The 25,709-nt window shown below is 48.7% G+C and overlaps 2 protein-coding genes across 6 annotated transcripts in view; one reads left to right on the top strand and one right to left on the bottom strand.

Moving 5' to 3' along the window:
• zfyve28 (zinc finger, FYVE domain containing 28) overlaps positions 1-21,339 on the bottom strand; it is a 214,885-nt gene extending 193,546 nt beyond the window's left edge. For all 5 annotated transcript variants that reach the window (XR_005461669.1, XR_005461670.1, XM_038805888.1 and 2 more), the window contains exon 1: positions 21,023-21,339. Coding sequence is in view for 3 of the 5 variants with exons in the window: in XM_038805888.1 (XP_038661816.1) it covers positions 21,023-21,058 (36 nt within the window). In the remaining 2 variants the exon portion in view is untranslated. The remainder of the gene's footprint in view (positions 1-21,022) is intronic.
• Positions 21,340-21,747: 408 nt separating this feature from the next.
• Positions 21,748-25,709, top strand: part of cfap99 (cilia and flagella associated protein 99) — a 252,550-nt gene continuing 248,588 nt past the window's right edge. Inside the window, exon 1 of the mRNA XM_038805891.1 lies at positions 21,748-21,828. The gene's annotated coding sequence lies outside the window, so the exon portion shown is untranslated. The remainder of the gene's footprint in view (positions 21,829-25,709) is intronic.

Raw genomic sequence — 25,709 nt, 5'->3', positions numbered from 1 at the left:
TGCCTTCTCTCGGTCTCTTATCGGAGGTTGCTTTCAAAAGGAGGTCACATCATTTATTTTGTTCTTCCAGGTGCAGCAATCCTGGGCGAGCTCTGATATTAAAACTCTTAAGTGAAGCCGTATCTCTGAGTGCTTCCTTGACCATCATGACCGCACACCTTAGACTCAAACTTTCCATCGGTTTACAAGCATCAGCCATTCTTTATAGACCTTTATAAACCCTTTTCAATTGAGCTTTCAAGTAAAATTTTCAACAAGTGCTGCCTCGATCCACTGTTCATCACATCAGTGGTGAACAGCAGTTCACTGCGGTTCAAGAATCTCCTTATCTATTTTATTGCTTAGATTAGGACAGTAGGAACCATGAAATCTGGATGAATTAACAATTATTTGCCTTGTTGTTTGAATTGTTCTGTGGAATAAAGATTTTGCACATATACACTTTGCCATCTAGGCCAGCAGGCAAATCCACACAATAAACAAAGAAAAAATTGAAAAATATAAACTTGAATCTCCACATTTAAGAAAATGGTAGAAATGAAGCAACATTGAACAAATACCAATGACAGACAGATCAAGTCATAAAGGAGCTTTTGTGTTGCTGTAAGAGGTGCCATTTATTTCATCTAGAAGTATATGCGATTCAGATTATCAAAAGATGGAAAGAAAACTTTGCAAGTGCATTAGGAATTTTAGGTTGTATGGAAGGATTAAATTTTGTTTGTTCAGCAAAACAGGAGATATTCAAAATGACACGTAAAATATGATCCAGCAAAAGAAAAATCAATCCCACATCTAAGGAGACACAAGTTAAACATTAGTTTGGAGTGAGAAAGGAAAACTGCTAACAGCTGTTTCCAACAAAATGACAGGCAAAAGTGTGGAATGAATTACCAGCGAGTTATTATTTGACACAAGAGGCACTCCGAACCCTTTTTGATGCTTATCCAGTAAGGCAGAACAGGAAGATTCGAAGTTAAGTCACTGGTCTGTGATGAATCGCTTATCTCAACCATGCTGGCAGTAGGATTACTATAATAGTGTTCAGTGCTACTAGGTTACAGAGCGCAAAGTTACCCAGATATTTTGCTTTTAAATCAACAGCTAACAATTTGTACCATAAGTAAGTGCATTTAGGCAACAGGGCCGCATTAGCCATGATGTTACATGAAGTCGAAAGCCTTCTGGTTCTGGCGTTCAGGGGTTATGGGAGAAGGCAGGAGAATGGGGATGAGAAACGTATCAGCCATGATCGAATGGTGGAGCAGACTCGATGGGTCGAGTGGCCTAATTCTGCTCGTATGTCTTATGGTCTCAACAAGCCTTACATACAATTCACTCATTCAGGTTAACAGAGTGCCAGTGGGAGTGTGGCACCTGTTGAATCCCTTACCAGCAAAGAATAAGCACCTTCACAAGAACTGAGACAATTGAAAGGATTAAAGAGCAAACTCAAACATCCAAAACAAAAGTGTTCAATTGAATAATCGTCTGGAATAAGCAAAAATGTAGACAAACGGCAGTAGGAAAATGCAACAAGAACTTCAATGTAAACAAGTAAAATTGAGATCTTTTATATTTAGAAAGAGTAAAAGTCATAACTGTACTTCACATTTTTCCAGTATAGCTGGCTCTTCAGTAGAAGGACAAATAAACAAATTGCCATAAATAACTCACTTTGAATTTTAAAAATTGAGTATTTTAATGAGCAGCATTCAAAATAAGGTGCATTTTTTTGAAAAGACACGTTTGCACCCTTTTTTTATTCTTTCAGGGGATGTGGACGTCACCGGCATGGTCAGCATTTATTGCCCATCCCTAAATGCCCTTCATCTGAGCGGCTTGCTAGGCTATTTCAGAGGACAGTTCAGTCAGTTTGAATGTATTCTTTCTCATCATATCTGACTCCCAGCATTTCCCTCACGTTGACAACTATATATTTAGGTTTGTGGGTGACTTGCTGGAATACACTATTCATTAACAGCAATGGGACAATTCTCCCAGGAGTATCTTAGGTGTGCTCTTGCATTTAACAACATTTATTCAAAATGCATTGAGAAGGCAGGAGAATGGGGAGATAATTGGGAGAAAAATGGCAGATGGCGTCGAAAAATGGCAGATGGCGTTTAACCCTCATAAGTGAGAGATGATTAATTTTGGTAGAAAAAATTTGAAAGCGGATTACAGGGTCAACGGCAGGGTTCTGAGGAATGTGGGGGAACAGAGATCTTGGGGTTCATGTCCACAGATCTCTGAAGGTTGCCACTCAAGTGGATAGATCCGTGAAGACGGCTTCTCGTGTGTTAGCATTTATTAACAGGGGGCTTGAGTTTAAGAGCCGCGGGGTTATGCTGCAACTATACATGACCCTGGTGAGACCACATTTGGATTATTGTGTGCAGTTCTGGTCACCTCATTATAGGAAGGATGTGGAAGCATTGGAAAGGGTGCAAAGGAGATTTACCGGGATGATGCCTGGTTATCCTGCAGTATAAGTCTTATGAGGAAAGGTTGAGGGAGCTAGGGCTTTTCTCTTTGGAGCGGAGGAGGATGAGAGGCGACTTAATAGAGGTTTATAAGATGATGAGGGGGATAGATAGAGTGGACGTTCAGAGACGATTTCCTCGGGTGGATGTAGCTGTTACAAGGGGCATAACTATAAGATTCATGGTGGGAGATATAGGAGGGATATCCGAGGTAGGTTCTTTACTCAGATAGTGGTTAGGGTGTGGAATGGACTGCCTGCTGTGATAGTGGAGTCGGACACTTTAGGAACTTTCAAGCAGTTATTGGATAGGCACATGGAGCACACCAGAATGACAGGGAGTGGGATAGCTTGATCTTGGTTTCGGACAATGCTCGGCACAACATCGAGGGCCGAAGGGCCTGTTCTGTGCTGTTCTATGTTCTAACAGCCTTTATTTGTACAAATCAACGTTCCCTTCTTCTACATCCTTCAACAGAAATCAACCTTTATATTTTGAACTCACCAAAGTAATTCGAATAGCACTTTTGTTGGGAAAAACAGTCGATTACTCACTTGCTAGTTTTGCAGCAGGTGCAACTGCACAACTTTGCAAAGAAAATGACAAATTCTAGACCTGATCATTGTAGATTCTCGATTTTGTTTCAATGCAAACCAATTAATTGAAATTAAACCAGAGGGCTGCACGCTGGTTAGCACTAGTGCTGAGGACCTGGGTTCAATCCAGCCTTGTGTCACTGTCCGTGTGGAGTTTACACATTCTCCCCATGTTTGCGTGGGTTTCAGCTCCACAACCCAAAGATCTGCAGGATAGGTGGATTGGCCACGCTAAATTGCCCCTTAATTGGAAAAAAAAAATTGGTTACTCCAAATTTATTTTGGAAAAGAAACTCAACCAGTAATTCTACTCATAGCTCACTGTGCTAAGTCCTTGTATTTATGAGCAATATACATAGAAATATGAAGGATGCGGCCATTCGAGCCTGCTCCGCCGTTCAATATCACGGCTGATCATCAAATTCGATACCCTGATCCCACCTTCCCCCATATTCCTTGATCCCCTTAGCCACAAGAGCTATTTCGAATACCTTTTTGAAATCACAATGTTCTGGCCTCAACTACTTTTTGTGGTAGTGAATTCCACAGATTCACCACTCTCTAGGTGAAGAGATTTCTCCTCACCTCAGTCCTGAAGGATTACCCCTCATCTTCAAACTATGACCCACTAGTTCTGGACACCCCCACTATCAGGAACATTTCTGAATGTACCCTGTCTAATCCTGTTAAGAATTTTTAAAAGTTTCTATATAATGATAGAATTTACAGTGCAGGAGGCCATTCGACCCATCGAGTCTGCACCGTCCGTTGGAAAGAGCACCCTACTTAAGCCCACACCTTCATCCTATCCCATTAACCCAGAAAACTCACCTAACCTTTTTGGACACTAAGGGCAAATTATCATGGCCAATGCATCTAACCTGCACATCTTTGGACTGTGGGAGGAAACCGGAGCACCCGGAGGAACATGAAGACTCCTCACAGACAGTGACCCAAGCCGGAAATCGAACCTGGGACTCGGGAGCTGCGAAGCAACAGTGCCAACCACTGTGCAAATCAGCATTATCCCAGGAGTAATTTGAAAGCACCAACACAGCTATAGCTTCACTATATGTCCTGCCAAAATAAAAATATATTTTGTCACATGCAAGTTAGTTTTCACTGAAAATAAATGTTAAACTAGTAATGCACCAAAGCATTTCAAGCGAATCTATTAACTTAATTACGATTACAATATTAAAGCCGATTGTCCCTTGCCAGAACAATAGTTCGTTAAATCCACGACACTACAGAGTTTTGGGCCAATGCCTGTGTCCTCACATGCCAAGTGTCCAATCAGTCACATCAGAATTTGTACGGCTCTGTATAGTGAGGAGCTTTGGTACAACCTTTATTAATTAACCTAGGACAAAAGTTTGGCACAACATCGTGGGCCGAACGGCCTATTTTATGCTGTATTTCTCTATGTTCTCTATGTAGATCATATTTCCAGTCCACATAAAATGGATCATTACCTCACTATAATAATGAAGAAATGATAATAATCACTTCTTACTTCCATGGCTGGCCAAATCAGTGATGCTGAGTCATCAATAGTGCATTCAAATAGACTACAAGAGATTTCAAGCCGCTAAACATGAGGAGTTTAGTGTGATCAGCCCAGCACTAGAGAGCTGATGGTCACTGTGAGTCTCATTAGCTATGCAGATTTCTGGACTTGAGCGCTACATCTTTTCACATTTAATTGTCAATTAGCAAACGCGCACAGGGCTGTCATCGTGTCAAATTCCAGTCTGCATTTCCACAGTACCTTTACGCTTGTGACACAAAGAATCATCTTCAGTCCAAACTTGAGTATTCCCAATGCAAAATGTAAATGTTACCACAGTTCCAGTTTACCAGGGTGCTCTCCCCTTTGAGAGCTGATTTAACCCGAGGATCAACAAACCTCAGGCGAGGGGCAAGGTTGAGAAGGCGGGGTCTTCATGGTCGGCATGGTAGCACAGTGGTTAGCACTATTGCTTCACAGCGTCAGGGACCACGGTTAGTTTCCCAACTTGGGTCACTGTGTGCGGAGTCTGCACGGGTTTCCTCCCACAAGTCCCGAAATACCTAGATTGTTAGGTGAATTGTACCTGAGCAGAAGCTAGAGTGTGGCAACTAGGGGATTTTCACAGTAACTTCATTGCAGTGTTAATGTAAGCCTACTTGTGACACTAATAAAGGTTCTTAGACTATCAACGAGATATCCTCTCATTCGTCTAAACCCAGGTGAGTATAGGCCCAAACTGCTCGATCTCTCATGGATGACGACAACTAGATTCAATCGTTAAAAATGCTATCTTGCGGACTCGACTTCCGGGCGGCGAGCGAGGAGGTCGCAGGGAGAGGGGCTCCCGCAAGCGCCAGGAAGGAACCCCCCCGACAGGCCGGACGGCGGAGGAGGAGCGGGCGGCAACGGCGGAGGAGGAGCGGGCGGCAACGGCGGAGGAGGAGCGGGCGGCAACGGCGGAGGAGCGGGCGACAACGGAGGAGCAGCGGGCGGCAGCGGCGGGCGGCAGCGGAGGAGAAGCGGAGGAGGAGCAGGCGGCAGCTGAGGAGGAGCGGGCGGCGGCGGAAGGCGGAGGCGAGGAGCGACGGCGACAGGGAGGCCCAGCAGCGGCAGGTCCAACCCCTCTCTCCCCCCCCCCCCCCCCCCACGCGGGCCGGGAACGGTGCGGCAGCGGCGGGCCCTCTTCCCCCCCCCAAACCAGCAGCGGGACACCACCTTCCCCCCCCCAACCAGCAGCGGGGACACCAACTCTCCCCCCCCCCCAACCAGCAGCGAGGACACCAACCCCCCCCCCCCCCCCCAACAGTTAAAAGCAGACACAGAGGCCGCAGCACAGGCAGCAATGACCAGGGCCATGTCAGGGGTGCAGCAGGCTCTGACCAGAATGGAGGAGAAAGTGGATGCCCAAGGGAAGATACTGGAAGCCCAAGGGAAGATACTGGAAGCCCACGGGGCAACCATTAAAGAGCTGGAGAAGGCAGCGACTGACGTGAGCGACCGGGTCATGTCCCTGGAGAGGGAAATGGCGAAACTGAGTGCAACACAGGGGAGCCTGAAGGGCAGGGTAGACGACCAGGAGATCAACTCGAGAAGGCAAAACATTAAGATAGTGGGCCTGCCAGAGGGGATAGAGGGTAGAAATCCCACAACATTCGTGGCTGCGATGCTGGGCTCCTTAGTGGGGCGGGAAACTTTTCCCACCCCACCGGAAATGGACAGAGCTCATCGGTCACTGCGCCCGAAGCCCAAGGAAGGGGAAAAACCGAGAGCAGTTATAGCCAGACTGCACCGGTACCGGGATAGGGAGACAATCCTGCGCTGGGCCAAGGAGAATAGAGCCTGCAATTGGGACGGGCACGCCATCAGAATCTACGAGGATTTTGGAGCGGACATAGCTAAGAGACGGGCGGAGTTCAACAGAGCGAAAGCAGCTCTCTATAAGAACAAAGTACGTTTTGGTATGCTGTACCCAGCAAAACTCTGGGTCACATACCAACACAAGGAATATTTCTTTACAGCCCCTGCCGAGGCGAATAGATTCGTTGAGGAGCACGGGCTGGAAAAACGCCATGGGAAGTAGGGACGAGGGGCCCATGGCAAGGAGATACGTCATGCCGACGGGGGGGTGGGGAGGGGCGAGGCAAAGCCAGCCCCCTCCCCCCTGGCAGGAGCACCCAGGAAAAACAACCCAATGCCCAAGGGCCCGCTCCAGGTGGGAGGCCAGGCCCCGGCACGAGGGAACGGGAGTACTGGAGAGGGGAGAGGGGAAGGGGGACAGCAACCTCCGAGCGGGGAGCCACCGTGCTAGCAGGAAAGCTAGCGAAGGGGGCGCGCAACAGAGCAGGGCCGCAGCGCACCCCCAACAGGGGGGAAGGCGCCAGGCAGGGGAGGGGGGGATCACCCATCAAAGGTGGGAGAGCAAATGGGGACAGGAATGGGGGAGAGAGGGGCAATGGAGGGGTACACAGGGGTATCCCCGAAAGGGATAGAGCGGGGGGGGGGGGCACTCGGGGGGCGAGAGACCAGGGAGGGGAAATGCAGGGACGAAGGGACAAAAGAGGCCAGAAAGGGAATAGGGCCACAAAGTGCCACAGACAAGGGCTCGAAACAGGGAACTGCTGCAAACACCCACCCAGTACGGTCTGTGGGTGAAGGGGCCCCCCGGAGTGCAGGGGGCTACCCGCGTGGCGGACACACAGTGGACGGCCATGGCGGGTGTCCCCGGGACAAGGGGGAACCCCGGAGCGCAGGGACCCGACCGCATGGGGAGAGCAGTGATAGTGGACATCCTGGACGGCCCCCTAACAAAGGGAAACCCCAGAGGGCAGGGGCGCGTCCACCGGACAAATATGGTTAACCCCACAGGAGCAAGGGGGCAGAAGCCCCCCACCAGAATAGTCACCTGGAACGTAAGGGGACTTAATGGCCCAGTGAAGAGATCTAGAGTCCTCACCCACCTTAGAAACATGAGGGCCGACATAGTCTTCCTCCAAGAGACGCACTTGAGGGAGCAGGACCAACTGCGGGTAAGAAAGGGCTGGGTGGGACAAACCTATCATTCCTGTTATGGGGCAAGGGCCAGGGGGGTGGCGATCCTGATTGGCAAGAGGACAATGTTTAGGGCGACAAAGACGGTTACGGACCCAGGGGGACGGTATGTCATGGTCAGCGGGGCCCTGGATGGGGCGCCGGTAGTCCTAGTTAACGTGTATGCGCCCAACTGGGACGACACGAGCTTCATCCAAAAGACCATGGCAGAAATCCCGGACATAGCGACGCACCGACTAATCATGGGGGGGGACTTCAACTGTGTACAGGACCCAACGACGGACAGATCAAACCCCAGAACGGGGAAAACCTCAAACATGGCAAGGGAACTCAGTCACTATATGGAGCAGATGGGAGCAGTAGACCCCTGGAGATTCGCCCACCCGGGGGAGAAAGAATTCTCTTTCTTCTCCCCAGTACACAACGTGTACACCAGAATTGACTTCTTTGTGGTGGGGAAAACGGTGCTTCCAGAGATAGACAAGGTGGAATACTCCGCAATTGTGATATCAGACCACGCCCCACACTACATGGATGTGCGGCTAGAGACGGGAAGGGCCCAGCGCCCCAAATGGAGGTTGGACGGTGCCTTACTAGCTGACAAGGCCTTCAGCGAAAGGATAGCGCGGGCCATAGCGGAGTACACTGAGATCAACCAAAACGGGGAGGTCTCACCCTCCACGTTCTGGGAAGCGCTTAAGGCCGTACTAAGAGGGGAAATCATAGCCTACAAAGCGCAAAGAGATAGGGAGGAAAGGGTGGCTAGGCAGAAGCTGGTCGACTCCATACTGGAGGTAGACCATAAATACTCCGAGGCCCCGACCGTAGAACTCCTGGCGGAGAGGAAAGAATTACAAAGGAACTTTGACCTGCTCTCCACCAGGAAAGCAGTACACCAACTCCGCCAGGCACGCGGGGCCCTATACGAACACGGAGACAAAGCCAGCCGCCTGTTGGCCCACCAGCTGAGAAAGCAGGCAGCCAGCAGAGAAATTGCGCAAATCAGAGATACCAGAGGCACGTTGGAAACAGAACCAGAGAGGATTAACAAAACCTTCAAGGCCTTCTACCAAGAGCTGTACACCTCAGAGCCCCCAACGGGGAAGGCTGGGATGAACCGGTTTCTTGACGGACTGGACATACCAGTTGTGGGAGAGGGCAGAAAACGGGATCTGGAAGCACCACTAGCACTGGGAGAGATCATGGACAGCATTAGCTCCATGCAGGCGGGGAAGGCGCCGGGACCGGACGGATTCCCGGCGGACTTCTACAAAAAATTTGCGACAGCGCTGGCCCCGCACCTGCGGGAGATGTTCACAGACTCGCAAGCTAGGGGCACATTGCCACCCACGTTAGCACAGGCCTCAATCTCGCTGATACCTAAGAAAGACAAAGACCCAACGGAATGTGGGTCATACAGACCCATATCTCTGCTGAATGCAGACGCCAAAATACTGGCCAAAATCCTAGCCAAGAGGCTAGAAGACTGTGTACCTGAGGTGGTCACAGAGGACCAGACGGGCTTTGTCAAAGGTAGACAGCTTACCGCGAACATCAGGCGCCTGCTGAACGTGATAATGACCCCCTCCGGGGAGAGAACACAAGAGGTGATCGTCTCCCTGGACGCAGAAAAGGCCTTCGACAGAGTCGAGTGGAAATACCTCATAGAGGTACTGGAGCGGTTCGGGCTTGGAACAGGGTTCACCGCTTGGGTAAAGCTCCTGTACAACGCACCCATGGCGAGTGTACAGACCAACAATACCAACTCCCAATACTTCCAGCTGCACAGGGGCACCAGACAAGGATGCCCACTGTCCCCGCTGCTGTTCGCACTAGCAATTGAACCGCTAGCAATCGCGCTCAGGGCAGCAAAAAATTGGAGGGGGATCCGAAGGGGAGGTAGAGAGCACAGAGTCTCACTCTATGCGGATGATCTGCTCCTCTATATCTCGGACCCACAAAGCAGCATGGACGGAATCATCGCGCTCCTGAAAGAGTTTGGAGCCTTCTCGGGCTACAAACTCAACATGAACAAAAGTGAGATCTTCCCAGTACACCCGCAAGGGGGGGGGGGGGCAGCACTAAAGGGGCTGCCGTTCAATCAAGCCCGACATAAATTCCGCTACCTGGGGATCCAAATAGCCCATGACTGGAAAGGGATCCACAAATGGAACCTCACCAGCCTGACGGAGGAAGTTAAAAAGGACCTGCAAAGATGGAACACACTCCCGCTCTCCCTCGCGGGGAGAGTTCAGACGATCAAAATGAACGTACTGCCCAGGTTCCTCTTCCTGTTTAGATCCATTCCGATCTACATCCCCAAGGCCTTTTTCAAAGCGCTGGACAAACTCATCATGGCGTTCGTATGGGGGGGTAAAAATGCTAGGATCCCAAAGAAGGTCTTACAAAAAACAAAAACCAGGGGAGGACTAGCCCTCCCGAATCTACAATTCTACCACTGGGCAGCAACAGCCGAGCGAGTAAGGGGATGGATCCAGGAGCCAGAGGCTGAGTGGGTGCGTGCGGAGGAGGCCTCCTGCATGGGAACCTCCCTCCGGGCCCTCGCCACGGCAGCACTCCCATCCCCACCCAAAAAACACTCCAGCAGCCCAGTGGTGACAGCCACCCTCCAATCCTGGAACCAACTGCGGCAGCAACTTGGCCTGACCAAAATGTCGAACAGGGCTCCCATCTGCAACAACCATAGGTTCACACCAGCACTGACTGACGCCACCTTCAAAAGGTGGAGGCAGGACGGGGGGACACTGACAGTCAGGGACCTATACACGGACGACAGGATCGCAACACTGGACGAACTGACAGAGAAGTTTCAGCTAGCTGGGGGGAACGAGCTACGGTACCTGCAGCTCAAAAACTTCCTACGAAAGGAGACAAGGACGTACCCACAACCGCCACGACAGACACTACTGGAAGACCTACTGGACGCAAGTATCCTAGAGAAAGGGAACTGTAGTGACATGTATGACCAACTGGTAGATAGGGACGACACCGTACTGGACGCAACAAGAAGGAAATGGGAGGACGACCTGGGGATGGAGATAGGGTGGGGACTCTGGAGCGAAGCACTGCATAGGGTCAACTCCACCTCCACGTGCGCAAGGCTCAGCCTGACGCAACTAAAAGTGGTACATAGAGCCCACTTAACAAGAACCCGTATGAGTAGGTTCTTCCCGGAGGTGGAAGACAGATGTGAACGGTGCCAAAGAGGCCCGGCCAACCACGCCCACATGTTCTGGTCTTGCCCCAGACTCGTGGAGTACTGGACAGCCTTCTTCGAGGTTATGTCCAAAGTGGTGGGAGTGAGGGTGGAGCCATGCCCGATAGTGGCGGTCTTCGGGGTTTCAGAACAGCCAGATCTATTCCTGGGGAGGAGGGCGGACGCCCTTGCCTTTGCCTCCCTGATCGCCCGCCGTAGAATCCTGTTTGGCTGGCGGTCAGCAGCACCGCCCAGAGCTGCGGACTGGCTGTCCGACCTCTCGGAATCTCTCCAAATGGAGAAAATCAAATTTGCCATCCGAGGGTCGGACGACGGCTTCCACAGAACGTGGGAGCCATTCATGCAACTGTTCCGGGACCTATTTGTGGCCAATGTACAAGAGGAAGAATAGTCGGGGGAAGGTAGCGGGAGGGGCTACAGGTTCGGTACGGGGGTTCGATGGCTAGCTAAGGCCCAAAACCAAACTAAATAAACATGTTGGGGGGGGGGGGGGGGGGGGGGGGCGGGCGCAGTTACTACTACGAAGATGCTTACCTGTAAATATGTATGTTAATTTTTGCGTGTTTGTTTGTTGTTTTTTTTTTTTTTTTTTTTTTTTTGTTCTTTTTCTCTCCTAACAATTTGTAATTTGTTCAATATAAAATATGAAAACTGAATAAAAACATTTATAAAAAAAAAAAAATGCTATCTTGCACAGGGGAGTACAAAAAGCTGTAAAATGAATTTAAGTGCAGTACAATAACTGCTCCAAGTTGATTGCGTTGGTGCAACAAAATCCCTATTCTGAAGTCCAATAAAGAGTTCTGAGTGACTCAACCAGCCTAGTTTTTTTTTTGAACGGAAAACTTAAATCAAAACTAATTGCAAGGATTGAAGTGTGATGATTTCAAGTGCAGTAGATAAATGGCATTGCGCCACAGGGCAGGTTTGCCCTCTACAAACCGGTAATAAGCTTCATTGCGGCGGATGTAGAAGTCATTACAAAGTGCTGGCTTAACAAGCTGCTCAATCTAAATAAAGATTCATTTAAAAAAAGATCTGTTTGGAATGATTAAGCAGTCAGATTCAGAGAATGGTCTTTGCTAAGGATGTATATAACATGAACAATGATGAGGACCTGATTGCATGCACCCATTTCCTGTCTATGATGCATTCCATTCTCCAGGTCTCAAAGCTAAATGCAGTTTGCCAAGAGTTATTGTATTCACTATCAGATCTATTCACAGTTATATCACTGCAGCGCGTTCAATCAGAATCACCATTTCTCTGAAAACAAATGTTATGTAGCATGCTACATCTGATGAGTAGCACAGTAAGAAGTTGAATGGGTTCTGTTCTGGCGACAGAAAAAAAAGGCTATGATCATTTGAAATTCCTCAAATGTTTTTGTATGTTATTCAAATGAGGACAAATCAGGGAAAGAAAGGATGCATTGTTATCCTCAGTTACAAATTGGAACTCAATAGTTTCTCATTTGACAACACAAAACATGCAGAGACCTTTAGGCAAAGCTTCAGAACTACTCCCTCCCAGAAAAGGGGCATAAAGTTGCTATGAATGCCCTAACCGCAGCAAATTATTCTGCGTGACCAAGGACAATATTCAGAAGGAGGAGAATGGGTAACCATCTGCTTTATCCTCCTGACTCCATCCCAAGCACAAATTTTGCTTAAAGATTCAACAGCAGTCCTAAATAACTAGGGGAAGGGACGGGATTCTCCATTGTCCAACGCCACAGGAACAGCGATCGGGCAGAGAATAGCTCCCGCCGCCAAAATTACAGCAGGCGCCGGTTTAACGATGGGTTGCGATGCTCCACCCCTCCAAATCGGAGTCACCGTGCCACGTGCAGTTGCAACCAAGTTCGCATCTCATTATCGGGCCCACCCCACCATGCTTCGCCTCCAATGAGCCGAGTTCGAGAGTGAGGGCGTACGGACAGTATCGAGCGCCACCATGCTTCGCTGACAGTCATGCCGCTGGCCAGGGGGAAGTGGTGGCTATGGGGTCAGGGTGGACGGGTACACCATCCACCACGGCCATCTTTTCAGATGCGATCGGTGCGTGTGTGGGGGCTGTAACTGTACACGTGGCTGCAGCTTGCCAGCCCTGTGCATGCTCAACATGGACCCAGCAATTCTCCCACTGTTTTCTGCATGTTCTGCAGGCAGGTGCCAGTGCTAGCCCCTCACTGGTAGCGGAATCGGTGCGGGCGTGGCGCCGATCTGTCAGTTGTGGAACTCCACGGATCCTCTGTTGGCTTCAGCACTTGGTACTCCACAAAAGGAGAATCCAGCCCAAGTTTTTTTTAAACAACAGGAGGAAGTTAAGCCTCGACTTCAAAAATCTCACCTATCCACCTCCTCATCAGTCACTATTTTTCCGGGTACCTTATTTACACTGTATTTAAAGACACTAGGTGTTCGTCATTTAATGAAATATAGTTATTCCTGCGGAGCAGAGAAACTGCTCTGGTGATGTCCATCTGTGAATTAGAACGATACATCATTCCACGCTTTGACAGTTAGAACAGAACATTTTAAGAAAAGCTAGAACAGGGAACTTAAGTTGGTTGATATTTGTAATGAGTAATTTACAGCGAGTTTATGCAACAATGTTATAACCACATTTCTCCAAGTGCTGATGAAACCAATATTAAGGCCATGGGCATCTAATTTCCACTTAGAACACAACGTATTTCATCTCATTCCAGGTATTCGTCTTGTAATCCTTCTCTGAACAGCTGCTAAAACATTCACATCTTTCCTTAAGTAGAGGTGACAGTACTCCAGATGTGGTCTTACTAGTGCCCAAAACAACAGAAGCAGTACCCCAATTTTTATATTCAATTCCCCTCGCAATAAATAATATTCTATTAGCCTTGTTAATTACTTGCTGTACTTGCCTGTTGTAATTCAGGCTCACACCCAGATCCCTCTGGATCTCAGTGCTCTGAAATCTCTCACCATTGAGATATGTTTCTCTTTTATTCTTCCTGGCAAAATGGACATCTGCCCCACATTTTGTTTCCAGCTTTTCCAATTAAGGGGCAATTTAGTGTGGCCAATCCACCTAACCTGCACATCTTTTGGATTGTGGGGGTGAAACCCACGCAGACAGGGGGAGAATGTGCAAACTCTACACAGACAGTAATTTTTCCACACATTTTACTCCGTTTACCAGATCTTTGTCCATTCACTTGACCTATCTAGATCTTTGTGTGGCATCCTTGTCCTCCAATCAGCACATTTGTGAAGCATCCCACCCATCATTTCTATGCTTTTCCCATCTTTTCTGATTCTGTAGCACTTGAGGCAAAGGGAATCAAAGGATATGGGGAAAAGCAGGATTATCAGTTCGATGATCAGCGTGCTTGAAGAGCTGAATGGCCTCCCTGCTCTTATTTTTTCTACATTGAGGTCCCAGCACTGATCCCTGTGACACACTACTTGTTACATCTCGCCAACCAGAAAAAGACCCATGATAGCACGGTAGCATGGTAGTTAGCATAAATGCTTCACAGCTCCAGGGTCCCAGGTTCGATTCCCGGCTGGATCACTGTCTGTGCGGAGTCTGCACGTCCTCCCCGTGTGTGCGTGGGTTTCCTCCGGGTGCTCCGGTTTCCTCCCACAGTCCAAAGATGTGCGGGTTAGGTGGATTGGCCATGCTAAATTGCCCGTAGTGTCCTAAAAAAAGTAAGGTTAAGGGGGGGGGGGGGGGGTGTTTGTTGGGTTACGGGTATAGGGTGGATACGTGGGTTTGAGTAGGGTGATCATGGCTCGGCACAACATCGAGGGCCAAAGGGCCTGTTCTGTGCTGTACTGTTCTATGTTCTAAGACAAATATCTGGAATGGAGATGGAATATGTCGTGTTCTTCAAATTTAAGCTGTCAGTCAGCCAATCTTCTATCCATGCCAATATGATACCCCTGATACCATGAGCTTTTTTTTTTTTACAATAACCTTTGCAGTAGCACTTTATCAAATGCCTTCTGGAAATTTAAGTACAGTACATCCACAGCACATTACTCCCTCAAATAATTCCAATAAATTGGTGAAACACAATTTCCCTTTCACAGAACCATGTTGACTCTGCCTCATTACCTTGAACTTATCCAAGTACCCAGCTATATAGCTTCAAACATTTTCCCTCCCTTTTTGAACAATGGTGTTACGTTTGCTATCTTCCAATCTAATGGGGCCTTCCCCAAATCTAGCTAGTCTTGGAAAATTAAAACCAATGCATCAACTATCTCACCAGCCACATCTTTCAAGATCCTACGATGAAGTCAATCAAGACCTGGGCACTTGTCAGCCCGCAGCTCCAACTATTTACTTAGCACCACCGCTGGTAACTGTAATTTTCCCCGAGTTGCTCACTCCTTTCTATTTCCTGATTTATTGGATTGGATCTGTTAGGGAGAGCTCAAAGAGAGTCGCTTTGCACCAGTGCCATCTTGCATTATTGCTGCTTGTATCCTCCATAGTGAAGATGGTTTCAAAATACCTGTTCAAGTCATATGCCACTTCCTTCCCCTCACCCCCCTCCCCCAATTGTCAACTCTCCAGACTCACTTTCTATAGGACCAATGAGCACTTTGTGAACATGATTCCGTTAAAAATATTTATAGAAACGCACTATTAATTTTTTTTATTTCTAGCGAACTTTCTCTCATACTCGAACTTGCCCCTCCTTAATCTTTTAGTCATTCTTAACTGTTCCTTATATTCTGTCCGATCTTATCACCGACCACCTGTCTTCGCACAATTCTATGCTTTTTCTTTACGTTTGATGCTATCTGTAACCTTTCCAGTTAACCATGGATAGTTTGTCCGTCCTTGGGTCATCCCCCTCTATTGCGCAAGCATCATTAACCGACAGTGACACCCCTCCATTTTTTTCCTCGCTTCCTGTCCTTCCTAAATATCCTGTATCCTTTCATATTTAGGAGCTAATCCATGTCCCCCTGCAACTTGTTCAGTTTATTAAATGTCACAAGAATTTAAAAGCAATTTTTTAAGAAAAGATAAGTTAGTCTCTTATGTCACACTACCAGCAAAATGTGCTTGCGTCTTTTATTTGGAACGGAGAACACTATGATTTATCTACCTGCCTCCAGTATGTATGCTGCTCGCTGATGAATAGCAGATAATACAGGAAGTAACTAAAGATGGATAATAAAAATCACATACATAGTCAAGATCAATGAAGAGAACATTGGAATACGAACATAGGTTCCAGACTTCAAAATGCCACTTGAGGAAATTGAAACAAATGTAGGCTGTAAAATACAATGGAGCAGCAAATCTTAAACAATATATTCCAGTATTGTATCTACAGACACTTACGAAATTTTCAAAATACTAAATGTCCCAGAGGAAGGAAGGATGATTACTACTCTAGAAGCCACAAGTCAGGGGAAAATGCTACTAACCAGCAACTCCAGTTAACTTTCTGTACCAATAGGCTATTTAAAGGGTTGCCGCATTTAGAATCCCCAGAAACGTAACCAGTGGTGAAGTTTCAGTAATAATAATCTTTATTGTCACAAGTAGGCTTACATTCAGACTGCAATGATGTTACTGTGAAAAGCACCTAGTTGCCACATTCCGGCACCTGTTCGGGTACACAGAGGAGGAATTCAAAATGTTCACATTACCTAACAGCACATCTTTGGACTGTGGGAGGAAACCGGAGCACCCGGAGGAAACCCACGCAGGGAGAACTTGCAGACTCCACACTGACAATAACCCAGGCTGGGAATCGAACCTGGGACCCTGGAACTGTGAAGCAACAGTACTAACTACTGTGCTACCATGCTGCCCTTGTGCGGCACGGTAGCACATTACATAGCATATGTCCATGTGCATTTACTGGCCACAATCTCTACCTTAAGCAAGTTTGTGTTTGCGAAAATAGGCCTTGGAAAACAGCCCTTTTCAAACTTTTAATATGTGAAATAACTTCACAACACTGCTCCATGTTTATATAGATCACTTGCAAATAAAAGTGGTGATCTACGTAAATGTTGAGGCGAAAACAGAAACTATAATTTTTAAAATATTTTACTTGCAGTGATAATTCTTGGTTACATTTTTTAATTCAAAGTGCCCAATGAGGGGCTGTTTAGCAGAGGGCTAAATCGCTGGCTTTGAAAGCAGACCAAGCGGGCCAGCAGCACCGTTAGATTCCCTAACAGCCTCCCCGAACAGGTGCCGGAATGTGGCGACTCGGGGCTTTTCCCAGTAACTTCATACTTGTGACAATAAATGATTATTATTAAGATGTTGAATGCGGGGGATTCAGTGAAGATAAGACCTTTGAATGGCAAAGGAAGATAGATGTAAGATTTTCTCGTGTTGGAAATGCTGATTGTTATGATCCCATTTGATGTTACCACTGGATGGAAGGCCCTAGAATGGGACCCTGACTCAAAAGACAAGAACGTTTTGTACATGAATAGTCACAGGCATGCCAATTAGCTTTAACAGAAAAAAAATATCAAACATGAAAAGTTTGACTATAATACCCCTTCACACCCACTTATCTTCACAAATGTACACAGATTTTAAGGTTGGCAGGTTTCAAAATATATCTTGTGCTATAATGTTCTCAGTAAATACACAGTCCCTGTAAACCAACAGGCCAACTCTGGTCAGATACACCACACCAAAGTTCGAAATGCCACCCAATTGAACCCCCCCCCCCCCAGATGAGTATCACACTATGAGCCAACTGACCTCACTGGACTCTGGCTTCCACACGTGTTTCCCAAATTCCACTCTCAAAAAGGCATACCTTAGAATGCACCACACAGGTTTCTTGTTCATACGTTTATCATCATTGTACATATCATTTACATCTCTTCTTGGTCTACTCGGCCAGTTTAGCAGGAAATTAAGAGTCAACCCATAAGAGGCAAGGTTGGCAAGTTCTCTTGCCTAAATATTAGCAGTGAACCAGTCAGAATTTTACAGTATTCCAACAATCTTACAGCCACTTTTACAGAGACCAATTTATTTCCAGATTTAACTCAAATTCTCAAAGTGGGACCTGAACACTCATACTCTGGATGAGTTGCTCAGTTAGAAATAAAACATTCTGCAGATACGTTTTACACAGTCAAAGATAGGTTAGGAAATAGAATTCACCCCAAAATATTAAATTCTGGCAATTGGCTACGTTTTCTGCTTTTTACAAAATGTATCTGGGTAATGGGCTAAAGAACCTGAAGATGGACAATGTGATTTTTTTTTCTACAGCTTGAAAGGATAATGGAAGATGAGTCGATATCATATATAAATGGAAATATACCGAGAAGGAAAAAAAATTGCTGAGCTACTGGGGAATGAGCACGATTAATTAGATAGATAGAGCTTACAAAGTAGCACTTTGGGCCAAATTATCTCCTTTTGCTATATATAACTCTATCAAACAAACAGAAATTGTCAACTGCGGCTGACTTGATAGCACTTTTGCCTGAATCAGAAAGTTGGAGTTTCAGAGCTGGAGCACGGAAAAGAAAATCAAGGCTCATGATTCTGTGCAATCCTGAGGGAATGCTGCACTGTCGGATGTCCCACCTTCTAAATGCGGCATTAAACCGATGCCCTGTCTGCCCCAAGTGAACGTAAAATCTAACGGCAAACAATTCCACGGAAGAGCCAGATGTGTTATCCCTAATATTTATTCCTCAACCAAACAAATTAACAAAAAAGAGACCGGTTTGTGGGAGCTTGCTTTGCGCAAATTGGCTGCTGCATTTCCTACCTTACAACAGTGATCAAGCAAGCACTTTGTTAGATGCCATGCATCATGAGACACCCTGTGATTAAAAGCACTATACAAATAAGTGTTTTATGAAACTTAGTGCGTGCAAACTAGCTACTGTGTTTGCCAACCTAACATTGATTAAACTTAAATAATGTGAATCACTTGGTTACGAAATGGGACTTTGGGACTTCAGAGGATAGGGTGCAGGTACTATAAAATGGAAATGTGATTTAAACAAAAACCATTAAATGGTCACCAATAATTCACCACAGTGGTTCACCACTGTGACTCTGGGCAATACTAGTTAGGAAACTATCAAATAATCCAGTCAAACTTGATCACATCCTCCTGCTTCCTTCAGCAGGCAACAGAACATCAAATACAACAACGACCAATACCACCCTCCAAATATGAATAGAAAAGACATGAATCCAAAAAAGTTTAGGAGGGGTTACTGGACTACAGGATAGGGTGGAGGTGTGGGCTTAAGTAGGGTGCTCTTTCCAAGGGCCGGTGCAGACTCGATGGGTCAAATGGCCTCCTTCTGCACTGTAAATACTAAGATTCTATGACTGAACCAACAAGAAATGTTTTGAATCCCTACACTACAGAAGGAGGCCATTTGGCCCAGCGGGTCTGCACTGACCCACCGAAGAGCACTCCACCCATGCCCCACCCTATCCCTGTAACCCTCCCGACTGATCATGGCCAATCCAGCTAACCTGCACATTTTGGACCGTGGGAGGAAACAGGAGCAGCTGGAGGAAACGCATACAGACACAGGGAGAATACGCAAACTCCAGTCACAATGCCAGAATCAAACCTGGGTCCCTGGCGCTGCGAGGCAGCAGTGCCCATCACTGTGCCACCATGCAGTGCAAACAGTCTGATGCAAACTTTGCAAAAAAAAAATTAGGCAACTCATTTTATTTCATTAAAAACGTTAAAATAAGCAACTCCAAAATGTTGATATTAGCTGTGCAAAAAGTATGATTGAGGGCAAGGTTACAGACATGTGCAGAGGGCGATAAGTCTTTCATACGTCGCTTTAAAAGTCACATGTCTGGATTTGCAGAATTCATTCAACATTTCATAAAAACAGCCACAGTAAGTGTACAAGAGAACATTCCTACACATCGACCAAATGGAGCTTGACCAGAACAAAGACCTGGCACACGTCACAGGAAGCACAACAGAAAAGTACACATATTTCTGGTTGGAACAATACTAAGCAGTTTAATCAAACAAGTAAAACTAGCGTGTAATGGTTTGCAAACCGTTCGCAATTCTGGAATTCTAGTGCATTTAATACATGCATTAATATTTGTGCACCCTTCTTCCTTGTAGCAGATTTTCCTGTCTTTTACTCGAGTGTACTTCCGCAACCTGAACCTTCAAATACTGAACTGTATGAACAGGACAAGTGGGATGGAAATGAGATAACGCAGCTATCCAGGCAGGCAGCCGTTGGCAGCAGAGATTTGGATCACAACTAGTATTAAAAGACCACCTTACAAATCTATATTTTTCACGCGGGTATCAAAAATAGAAAAGTAATACTCTGATCGAGGCTACATTATTTATTGTCGAAACATCTCTGCAGTTCAAGTGCAGCGACTGTGATTATATATATATATAGGCAACCCCGAGTCAGACAGTAACCCAGAAACGGAGGTAAACGGCCATTCAATCCGTCTTCACTGAATGTGCCTTTTGTTTGTGTGCATACGGTTTACGAAACGATATAAATAGATGGTTGGTCTATATATAGACGTACACAATACATTAAGCAATTAAACATTTCAGAGATAGTTTGCAAATGTACAGCCGCACGGGCAGGTACTACTGTCCATTTCAGCCAAACCTGAACAGTTTGGTCCCCCGCTCAGCTCATTGTAAAACGCAGCCGACATTGGAGCCGACTGCAGTTAAAAAGTTGAAGGGAGGGATTCTCACGACGGCGGGCTTTAACCCTGACCGTGCGGTGGGTGGGAGAGTTGCCCTGGGCTTTCCCTCCACAACACTTCGCGCCACCCAGCCCACTGGACTCTGGGAGGGGGAGAAAGAGAGAAAACACCCCCCAAAACTTCAGAGCAACATCGCAAAGAGCAGCTCAGGAAAGAGAAGCCACTTCAAATCGCGCACCCCAAACATTAAAATAAACACACGTGTAGCGTTGGTTCATTTGGATTTTTTTTTGAGTAGGAAGATAGACTTTCGCGCACCAGACATACCCTGGTGTTGAGTTTCTCTGTAAATGGGCACTTTGCAGGTGGCCTGTGAAGTTCAATCAGGACAGAGTGGGTCACTTGACAAACGGGCGCCAACCGTGCGACTCAGCCGGTCACATTTAAAAAGGAGGCTCACCTTGGGCTTGTACAGCCACTTTCGGAAGCGGTGCATGTTTGCCGACTGGCGGCCGCTCGGGCTCTCGCCGTCCTCGGGCTGCGGGGGGGAAACCCCGCTGTCAACGACCCACGGCTCCCCCCACCCAACCGGCCGAGCGGGTCCAGCAGCCTCTCTTCCTCCTCCCGAAAAGCCGGCGTTGTCTGCTCTCGCCAAACCCTCAGTCGGCTGCCGGCTCTTCTTCTCTCGTCTGCCTCCCGAGCGCAGGAGGAGGCGGCGTCAGCGGCGCCACTAAAGCCAACATCAGCTCGGCGCTGACATGACAACACCATCCCAGAGTGCACCGCGCACCGGAAATGACATCACCTGAGATCCCGCCCCGTCCGCCCATCCCGGTTGATTGACACCACTTTTCGCCAATCGGACGCTGAGGGGGCGGGCGGGGGTGGTCGCCCAGGGATTTGATCATTTGACCAAAGAGAGAGTGTTTCCTTTGAACCGAGACAGACGAATAAAGTTCCTGATGTTTCTTAACTTTGCATACGTTGGAACGGCAATCCCTCCCACCCCCACCGTCTTATCTTGCTTGTGCCTTGCGCTGGCAGGGGCTGATGCCGTTGCCTGGAGACCGCCAAACAGCCTGTCGGAGCAGGCGCACTGTTCCGCGCAATGGTTGACGGGGGCTGAAGTTCCGGCGCTGACCTATCCTCGTTCCTTTGAAGGGACGCACACGTGTGCTGGACTACAATCCCCATAGTGCCCCGCGCCAGACCCCCCCCCCCCCACCGAAAGGGGAAGAGAGCAAGCGCTCCTGATCAGACTGTGAAGTAAGTAGCCTGTTTTCTATTTTCTCGTGAATTACATATCGTTGGATTCGATCATCACTTATCTTTGGAAGTTAATTTTCAACATTTGCTTTGAAATGTCGTATTTAACCGACTGGCGAGTGTTGTCAGCGCTTGCGAGGCTGTCACTGGCTGTCGAGTTTGAGTGGTTAGGGTCCGGGGTTATTGGGCTGAGTGGTTAGGGTCCGGGGTTACTGGGCTGAGTGGTTAGGGTCCGGGGTTATTGGGCTGAATGGTTAGGGTCCGGGGTTATTAGGCTGAGTGGTTAGGCTCCGGGGTTACTGGGCTGAGTGGTTAGGCTCCGGGGTTACTGGGCTGAGTGGTTAGGGTCCGGGGTTATTGGGCTGAGTGGTTAGGCTCCGGGGTTACTGGGCTGAGTGGGTAGGGGGTTATTGGGCTGAGTGGTTAGGGGGTTATTGGGCTGAGTGGTTAGGGTCCGGGGTTATTGGGCTGAGTGGTTAGGGGGTTATTGGGCTGAGTGGTTAGGGTCCGGGGTTATTGGGCTGAGTGGTTAGGGGGTTATTGGGCTGAGTGGTTAGGGTCCGGGGTTATTAGGCTGAGTGGTTAGGGTCCGGGGTTATTGGGCTGAGTGGTTAGGGTCCGGGGTTATTGGGCTGAGTGGTTAGGGTCCGGGGTTATTGGGCTGAGTGGTTAGGGTCCGGAGTTATTGGGCTGAGTGGTTAGGGTCCGGGGTTATTAGGCTGAATGGTTAGGGTCCGGGGTTATTGGGCTGAGTGGTTAGGGTCCGAGGTTATTGGGCTGAATGGTTAGGGTCCGGGGTTATTGGGCTGAGTGGTTAGGGGATTATTGGGCTGAGTGGTTAGGGTCCGGGGTTATTAGGCTGAGTGGTTAGGGTCTGGGGTTATTGGGCTGAGTGGTTAGGGTCCGGGGTTATTGGGCTGAGTGGTTAGGGTCCGGGGTTATTGGGCTGAGTGGTTAGGGTCCGGGGTTATTAGGCTGAATGGTTAGGGTCCGGGGTTATTGGGCTGAGTGGTTAGGGTCCGAGGTTATTGGGCTGAATGGTTAGGGTCCGGGTTATTGGGCAGAGTGGTTAGGGGGTTATTGGGCTGAGTGGTTAGGGTCCGGGGTTATTGGGCTGAGTGGTTAGGGTCCGAGGTTATTGGGCTGAATGGTTAGGGTCCGGGGTTATTGGGCTGAGTGGTTAGGGGGTTATTGGGCTGAGTGGTTAGGGTCCGGGGTTATTGGGCTGAGTGGTTAGGGTCCGGGGTTATTAGGCTGAGTGGTTAGGGTCCGGGGTTATTGGGCTGAGTGGTTAGGGTCCGGGGTTATTGGGCTGAGTGGTTAGGGTCCGGGGTTATTGGGCTGAGTGGTTAGGGTCCGGGGTTATTGGGCTGAGTGGTTAGGGTCGGGGTTATTGGGCTGAGTGGTTAGGGTCCGGGGTTATTGGGCTGAGTGGTTAGTGTCCGGGGTTATTGGGCTGAGTGGTTAGGGTCCGGGGTTATTGGGCTGAGTGGTTAGGGTCCGGGGTTATTTGCCCGAGTGGTTAGGGTCCGGGGTTATTGGGCTGAGTGGTTCGGGTCCGGGGTTATTGCGCTGAGTGGGTAGGGGGTTATTGGGCTGAGTGGTTAGGCTCCGGGGTTACTGGGCTGAGTGGTTAGGGTCCGGGGTTATTGGGCTGAGTGGTTAGGCTCCGGGGTTACTGGGCTGAGTGGGTAGGGGGTTATTGGGCTGAGTGGTTAGGGGGTTATTGGGCTGAGTGGTTAGGGTCCGGGGTTATTGGGCTGAGTGGTTAGGGGGTTATTGGGCTGAGTGGTTAGGGTCCGGGGTTATTGGGCTGAGTGGTTAGGGGGTTATTGGGCTGAGTGGTTAGGGTCCGGGGTTATTAGGCTGAGTGGTTAGGGTCCGGGGTTATTGGGCTGAGTGGTTAGGGTCCGGGGTTATTGGGCTGAGTGGTTAGGGTCCGGGGTTATTGGGCTGAGTGGTTAGGGTCCGGAGTTATTGGGCTGAGTGGTTAGGGTCCGTGGTTATTAGGCTGAATGGTTAGGGTCCGGGGTTATTGGGCTGAGTGGTTAGGGTCCGAGGTTATTGGGCTGAATGGTTAGGGTCCGGGGTTATTGGGCTGAGTGGTTAGGGGATTATTGGGCTGAGTGGTTAGGGTCCGGGGTTATTAGGCTGAGTGGTTAGGGTCTGGGGTTATTGGGCTGAGTGGTTAGGGTCCGGGGTTATTGGGCTGAGTGGTTAGGGTCCGGGGTTATTGGGCTGAGTGGTTAGGGTCCGGGGTTATTAGGCTGAATGGTTAGGGTCCGGGGTTATTGGGCTGAGTGGTTAGGGTCCGAGGTTATTGGGCTGAATGGTTAGGGTCCGGGTTATTGGGCAGAGTGGTTAGGGGGTTATTGGGCTGAGTGGTTAGGGTCCGGGGTTATTGGGCTGAGTGGTTAGGGTCCGAGGTTATTGGGCTGAATGGTTAGGGTCCGGGGTTATTGGGCTGAGTGGTTAGGGTCCGGGGTTATTGGGCTGAGTGGTTAGGGTCCGGGGTTATTGGGCTGAATGGTTAGGGTCCGGGGTTATTGGGCTGAGTGGTTAGGGGGTTATTGGGCTGAGTGGTTAGGGTCCGGGGTTATTGGGCTGAGTGGTTAGGGTCCGGGGTTATTAGGCTGAGTGGTTAGGGTCCGGGGTTATTGGGCTGAGTGGTTAGGGTCCGGGGTTATTGGGCTGAGTGGTTAGGGTCCGGGGTTATTGGGCTGAGTGGTTAGGGTCCGGGGTTATTGGGCTGAGTGGTTAGGGTCGGGGTTATTGGGCTGAGTGGTTAGGGTCCGGGGTTATTGGGCTGAGTGGTTAGTGTCCGGGGTTATTGGGCTGAGTGGTTAGGGTCCGGGGTTATTGGGCTGAGTGGTTAGGGTCCGGGGTTATTTGCCCGAGTGGTTAGGGTCCGGGGTTATTGGGCTGAGTGGTTCGGGTCCAGGGTTATTGCGCTGAGTGGGTAGGGGGTTATTGGGCTGAGTGGTTAGGGGGTTATTGGGCTGAGTGGTTAGGGTCCGGGGTTATTGGGCTGAGTGGTTAGGGTCCGGGGTTATTAGGCTGAGTGGTTAGGGTCCGGGGTTATTGGGCTGAGTGGTTAGGGTCCGGGGTTATTAGGCTGAGTGGTTAGGGTCCGGGGTTATTGGGCTGAGTGGTTAGGGTCCGGGGTTATTGGGCTGAGTGGTTAGGGTCCGGGGTTATTGGGCTGAGTGGTTAGGGTCCGGGGTTATTGGGCTGAGTGGTTAGGGTCGGGGTTATTGGGCTGAGTGGTTAGGGTCCGGGGTTATTGGGCTGAGTGGTTCGGGTCCGGGGTTATTGCGCAGAGTGGGTAGGGGGTTATTGGGCTGAGTGGTTAGCGGGTTATTGGGTTGAGTGGTTAGGATCCGGGGTTATTGGGCTGAGTGGTTAGGGTCCGGGGTTATTGGGCTGAGCGGTTTGGGTCCTGGGTTGATGGGCTGAGCGGTTAGGGTTCAGGGTTAATGGGCTGAGAGGTTAGGGTCCGGGGTTATTGGGCTGAGTGGTTAGGGTCCTGGGTTGATGGGCTGAGTGGTTAGGGTCCTGGGTTATTGGGCTGAGTGGTTAGGGTCCGGAGTTATTGGGCTGAGTGGTTCGGGTCCGGGGTTATTGGGCTGAGTGGTTAGGGGCTTATTGGGCTGAGTGGTTAGGGTCTGGGGTTATTGGGCTGAGTGGTTAGGATCCGGGGTTATTGGGCTGAGTGGTTAGGGTCCGTGGATGATGTCACAGCTTTACTGTCAAGTTCCTTAACAAGTCCAAAGCAAATGAAACTCCATGATGTTGTCTTAAAACTTGGGCAGGGTTACCAGGAATATTTTACATAGATACATACATAGAAGATCGGAGTAGGAGGAGGCCTTTTGGCCCTT

Source organism: Scyliorhinus canicula, chromosome 8 (assembly GCF_902713615.1).
Source record: "Scyliorhinus canicula chromosome 8, sScyCan1.1, whole genome shotgun sequence".
NCBI lineage: Eukaryota > Metazoa > Chordata > Chondrichthyes > Carcharhiniformes > Scyliorhinidae > Scyliorhinus > Scyliorhinus canicula.
The sequence above is the reverse complement of the archived record's forward strand: the minus strand, read 5'-3'. Positions and strand labels throughout refer to the sequence as shown.